General features: G+C 45.6%; 1 protein-coding gene across 1 annotated transcript; it reads right to left on the bottom strand.

Annotated features, from left to right (window-relative positions):
• Positions 1 to 734: 734 nt before the first annotated feature.
• Positions 735 to 4,534, bottom strand: LOC119278149. Its single transcript, XM_037559502.1, has 2 exons — positions 3,171 to 4,534; positions 735 to 1,032 (listed from the first exon to the last, which is right to left on the bottom strand). The coding sequence occupies exon 1, from the start codon at positions 4,434 to 4,436 to the stop codon at positions 3,186 to 3,188; it is 1,251 nt and encodes a 416-aa protein (XP_037415399.1). The 5' UTR covers positions 4,437 to 4,534; the 3' UTR covers positions 735 to 1,032; positions 3,171 to 3,185.
• Between the last annotated feature and the right edge of the window lie 1,365 nt (positions 4,535 to 5,899).

The raw sequence follows: 5,899 nt of genomic DNA, 5'->3' as shown, positions 1-5,899 counted from the left end.
GGGATCCACCACGCCTTCATGGCCCTAGAGACACCGCCCACCGGAGACGATGCGGACAGCCGGCGGAAGGCAGAGAAACCCTAGTCTTCTTTTCTTGGCCTACCCTCTAGGATGCCAAAAAATATTTATCAACAGAAAAACAAACTTTTCTTTTTGCACAAGTAAAAACGATTTAGCTTTTTCCCTACACGGTTGAAGATAACATTTGGACATGAACATGTAAATTTTTCCCAAGTTTTTTGGCATATGCAAAAACACTTTTAGCGCGCAAAAGTAAATGCTCCCTGGAGCCAGACGAATTCGACATCCAATGGCACTCCTTCCTTCTTACTGTATTGGAACTGAACATCTGTAGAGCCCAACAGGAAACATGATGCTCTTCAACAGCAATGTTACAACTTGCGGTACCTCTGCGTCCAAGCAGGCATGGGGAATGGCTAGAGAATACAGATTCCAAAACTAAGGGACTACAGTATATGTAGATTCCAAGCCTGAGATTTAGCGGCTGCTTGCTCATTTGGCAAAGCTCAATCTTGGCAACATTTGGCAACTTTGGCTGGTGTTTGGTCAGAAGAATTGCTAAAAATCAGAGCCCTTCCAATCAGCTGCCAATTTTTCGACAGCAAAGAAAATGACTGTTGTGACTAAAGCTGCTGTAAGCATCTAAAAAACCACACAGTTTAAAGGGTAAATCATTTGAATAATTATATGATAAGAAACACATATCGACCCCATGGTGTTAACAAGGATTGTAGCCTTCTCGAACATTCCAAACATCACCAAGAGTTCATAACAAAGCACACATACTTGGCATCCTGAACATCACCATATGATCCATCCATGATGTTAACAAGGATTGTACATCCTGAACATCACCAAGAATTCATAACCAGATACAGATACCCAAAAAATTAGTATCAATGCTCCTTGACATCTCTAAGATGCAGATACAGATACACTTCAGACCTCCCCATATGATCCATCCATCGTGTTCAAGACTTGTAGTTGCTACGACATCCCAAAGGAGACATCCTGTTGATTAATAAGGCCATGCATGAGGTCCCAGTGTGCAAACAATAAGCACATTAGTTCAGGGATGGAAGAGACAGCAAAACAGTTTTCTAAAGTACAGATCTGAAATCACATTGAATAGTGAATTCCTTCGCATTATGCAAGTGAATCTACAATTAGTTGCTTTGGCTTCATTCCTGCTGATAACCACATTACTGGTGTATATATGTGATTAGGAAAAAGGAATAATCAGCACAAGCTCTTATAAACCAGTGCTACTCAGCTGAGATCCCAGTTTGTCAAAAAAAAGTAAGTTACTTACTTCAGTGGTAGTAGAGACAATAACACTTTTTTTTTCTGAAATCACATCGAACAGTAAACCCCTTCGCAATACACAAACGAATCTAGACTTGGTTTCTTTGGCTTCATTCATGCCGATACACACATTACTGGTATATAAGTGATTAGGAGAAATGAATAATCAGCAGAAACTCTTACAAGCATTTCTTAGCTATTAATACTTCAAAAACTTAGTCTGACTGGCAACAGAAAAATATTACTACATGATCAAAATGGCAAGCTGGCAACTGTACCAAACAAAAAGCGGAATCAGTTTAAAAAATTGGAAGTGAAGTGTGATAATCTGTTTAAAAGCAGAATGTTCAGTTCAGAAGCTACCTGCAAGTGTTCAAACTTCAGAATGTTCAGAACAGAGAAGGGAGAGAAGGAATGACGAGCATGCAAGCTTTGTGCTACCACTCAATTTGAAGGTCTACACAATCTTGCTTACTTAATGGTCAGATTATTGTAACTTTTGCATCTAAAAAGTGCTTAACTATGTAAACCGTGTAGTGTAAACAAAACATGGGCGCTGCCTCTTTGGTATAAAGGGCAGCGCAGAGGATGGATGTGCGGCTATTTATTGAAAAACCGATTTTATAGTTTCTTTACTTTCCCTGTAAATTCTCTATCTGTATATCAGTTTGCAAGTCAGCTGTCTTTGGTCCTCTATTGCAGTTCAGTTTCTTTACTTTCCCTGTAAACTCGCTGTCTGTATATCATCTTGCAAGTCAGCTGTCGGGGATTCCATCGGCAGTCCCCTAGCACATATTTTGGCATGCATACTATGATAGATCTGCAAGGAGAGGTAGATGGCCTCACTAGGTTTCCCAATTGGTTTACTAATTGATGATTCTACAAGTACTAGATATTTCCGTACTGTGGTGGTACTAGGAAAATTTATGGTTTGATAGTGACTTTGAGTCTGGAAACAGCCTCTTGTAGAAATGCAGGGAAAGGCTGCGTACAATAGACCCAAAGTGGCCGGACCCTGCACAAGCGGGAGCTACATGCACCGGGCTGCCCCTTTTTTTTATAGTGTCTTTGAGTTTGATTCCAATGTAGTTGCTACGGCATCCCAAAGAAGGCAGTCTGCTGATCAATAAGATCATGCATGAGATCTCAGTTTGCCAAAAATAAGCACATTAGTTCAGGGATGGTAGAGGCAGTAAAACATTTTTCTAAAGTAGTCAGTTCTCAGATTGCATCGAACAGTGAATTACTTTGCAGCATGCAAATGAATCTAGACTTAGTTGCTTTGGCTTCATTCATGCTGATAACCACATTACTGGTGTATAATTGATTAGGAGAAATGAATAATCAGCAGAAGCTCTTACAAGCATTTAGCTATTAACAGTCCAAACTCAGTATGACTGGCAACAGAGAGAAAGGTACTGTACTATATAATCAAAATGGCAAGTTGGTAACTTTACTAACAAAAAAGCAGAACCTATTGTCCATATCAAAAAAAGGAAGTGAAATGTAATAACTGAACATGTTCATAAATGCAGTGAGAGATATAGATCTGAAGACAATGCTCGATATTGTAACATCATTGCGATTGAAGGGAATAAATAGACGGCCCTACTGCTAGAGTTAGTATCAATGGTGTCCTTTAGGCATGAATATGCCAAACAAGAAACAAAGAAAAAACGAAAGGAAAAATAAAACACAACCAAACATTTGACAAAGGCTAACAAAATGTAGAAAGTGCAGTTTACTCGTATTGCAGAATAAAAAATGGCCCATTCTTTCTCATCTTCACAATATCGAAACTGAAAAGTTCATCTGATGGCCAGAAAAGGAAAACAACATGATACCTTGTCTGCATTTCATCAAGCGCCTTCAACTTGAAGACACGCCTTGTCGCGTACCAAAGAACGAGGCCAAGGCATAATGTAGGGATGGACATGACTGTCATAGTTCCTCTGAAAGAGCATGTCCAGGGCGTTTTCCTCCAGGTCTATGGACAGGAACCAGCAGGGAAGATTGGCATCTTCGAAGGTCTCATGGGTAGAGAAGTAGACAACTCCATCGACAACGCTCACAACCTTGAGCTGGCCGTGTTCCTCCAGTGTTCCCCCGGTGTCCTCAACAATGTCGTCCAACTGAAACCGATGGCCTCTCACCCACGCCTCGACGCCGTCATCGCGAACGTTCCGGAGCCAAACATAAAGGTTGAATTCGATCGCGACGACGACGCAGAGCACCCCATCCCTGGTCTTGCCAACCCTAAACATGCTAGTCTGTCCTTTCAGGTAGTCTGGGAGATCGACCCGAGAGAAGTGCAGCGTGGTGGTGTCGAGCACGAGCATGGCGGCTTCGTCCGAGTACACCCAGTAGACGAGCCCGTCCACGATCCTGCCAGCGGTAAGCCAGTGCTCGCGCTCGCCGGACTCCGGGATGGTCCTCAGAGCTTCGGAATAGGGGAGGACCTGCCACGCCCTGGTGTCCGAGTCCGACGAGAAGACCGCCGCGCGCGCCCGCGAGTCGTCGTGGCAGGCGTAGATCACGCGGAACGCCCCGTGGCCGCACTCCTCGGGGGAGTGGATGTGGTAGTCGAGGCCGTTGTAGTGGCCCTGGAAGCCCTCGTAGAACTCGTCCGGCAGCGGCGGCAGGAGATCCAGGGCCAGCGTGAGCGGGTTGTAGGCGAGGGCCTCCCGCGTGTAGATGTGCTCCAGGACCACGTACCCGTCGTGGCAGTCGCTGATGACCCAGCCGGGACGCGCGTCGTCGTCGTCGTCGGGGAGGCCGGTGAGGAAGAAGTCCCCGCGCCGGACGGCGGCCCGCCGGTCCGGGTCGTCCCGGCGGCGGACGGGCGCGAAGGCCGGGATGGCGGGGCCGTCGGGGTCGAAGAAGATGCCCAGGAGCGGCTGCGCGTGCAGCTCGCTGAAGCGGCGGCGGAAGGCGGGGGACGAGCGGACGGCGTCGAGGAAGGTGCGGCAGGCGAAGGCCGCGCGCACGAGGGTCGGCAGGGACGGGAGGAGGAGGAATATCTCGCGGAGGAGGTCGCCGCCGAGGCCGGTTAAGGTCGTAGCAGCGGGTTCCGCCGGCGGCGGCAGACTTGGTGGCTGCTCGGAGGCCATGGGGAACCGCCGCCGCTGCAACGTCAATGGGGGAATTGGGGATGATACCTCGCCAGTGGCGCGGGTGAGATGCAACACTGGCTATGGGCCATGGGCCAACCGGCCTACTGAGCCACTCAAGCCGAGTGAGCTACGTGGCAGTCAAAAGAAGAAACACTCTGCCTCCCCTGAAAAACCCTTCCTGATGTAGTGTATAGATAAGTCAAACATTACAAACTTTCATCATGTTTATAGGCAAAAATATGCACATTTAAAATACCAAATGTGTATCATTACATATGTCATCAATTACATTTTCATGTTGTATATGTTTCGAATTGTATATAAGAATACTTTTATCTGTAAACTCGGTTAAAGTTTGCTTAGCTTGACTATTCAGAAAACATATACGCACTACATTATGGAACGTAAGGAGTACCTCTTTGCCATCCTTTTTGACAATTTGGAATCCTTGTGACAATTTGTTTTTCGCATTTGCTAATCAGCAGGTGCCTGGATTTTTTTTTAGTGTTTGTTACTTTCCGTGAAGCGCGAGGCTGAAGATGATGACGGTGTGAGGGATGCCATCCACAGCGAGGCCAAGCCATGTACGGGCGGGAGCCAACAGGGGTGAGTCAAAACTTAATTGGTAGGAAGGACGTGGGTGCGCGGGGGCGCGTGGGGGGGTGGGGGGGTGCACCGAAGTTGTTCGTCAAGGCGATGCTTAGAGGAATGGCCGGGGCAACGTTCAGCACGGTGGGGAGGGGGGAGGGCGGGACGGCGATAGCCATCGATTATCGAGGTGGAGACATACGATTAAGGCTGGGAAAGAAGATGAATATGGCTAGGCCGGCTTAAGGAGAAAAATGAATCCAAAGTTGTCGGATATTGATTTGATGGTCAGGAGAGAAAGTGATTGATTGAAGCATTTCTTTTCAAGTATTTAACAAGTAGTCACTCTCTTTGTTTTTCAACAAAAATGTTTTAGTCAGTCAAGCAAAGGATGTTTGCTTCTACTGTAAAAACGGAAAGTCATGTTTGCTTTTGTGGGTATAGATAAGTCCTCAACGGATCAGGACCACTATGGAGGCGGCTTGTGGTGAGTTGTATGTACGTCTCGTTGCAGCAAGACACAAACGCTCCCAGGTCAACGCTATTTGGACATCTTGTTGGTATAGAGACCGGGTGTAATCGGTATCTTTGCGATGTTAAAATTTCTTTTATCGAAAAAAAAGTACCCATGCAGAATGTGATCTTACTGAACACGTTTTGAAAAGACCACGCTTGCACTAAAAGTTGTAAGAGGAGCACAGTGCGTGCACAAAAAACAGATTAAATATATACAATAAAATATTTATCATAATTATAACATTAATTTATATTAATTTTGTGTATCCAGCGGAAAAGGGTAAAGTAAAAGAATGCCCACGTCTCACGACTGTCATCCTCACATATTATAAAACTTCCACATAATTTTCACGTTT

The sequence above is a fragment of the Triticum dicoccoides genome, chromosome 3B, assembly GCF_002162155.2.
Source record: "Triticum dicoccoides isolate Atlit2015 ecotype Zavitan chromosome 3B, WEW_v2.0, whole genome shotgun sequence".
Taxonomy (NCBI): domain Eukaryota; kingdom Viridiplantae; phylum Streptophyta; class Magnoliopsida; order Poales; family Poaceae; genus Triticum; species Triticum dicoccoides.
The sequence above is the reverse complement of the archived record's forward strand: the minus strand, read 5'-3'. Positions and strand labels throughout refer to the sequence as shown.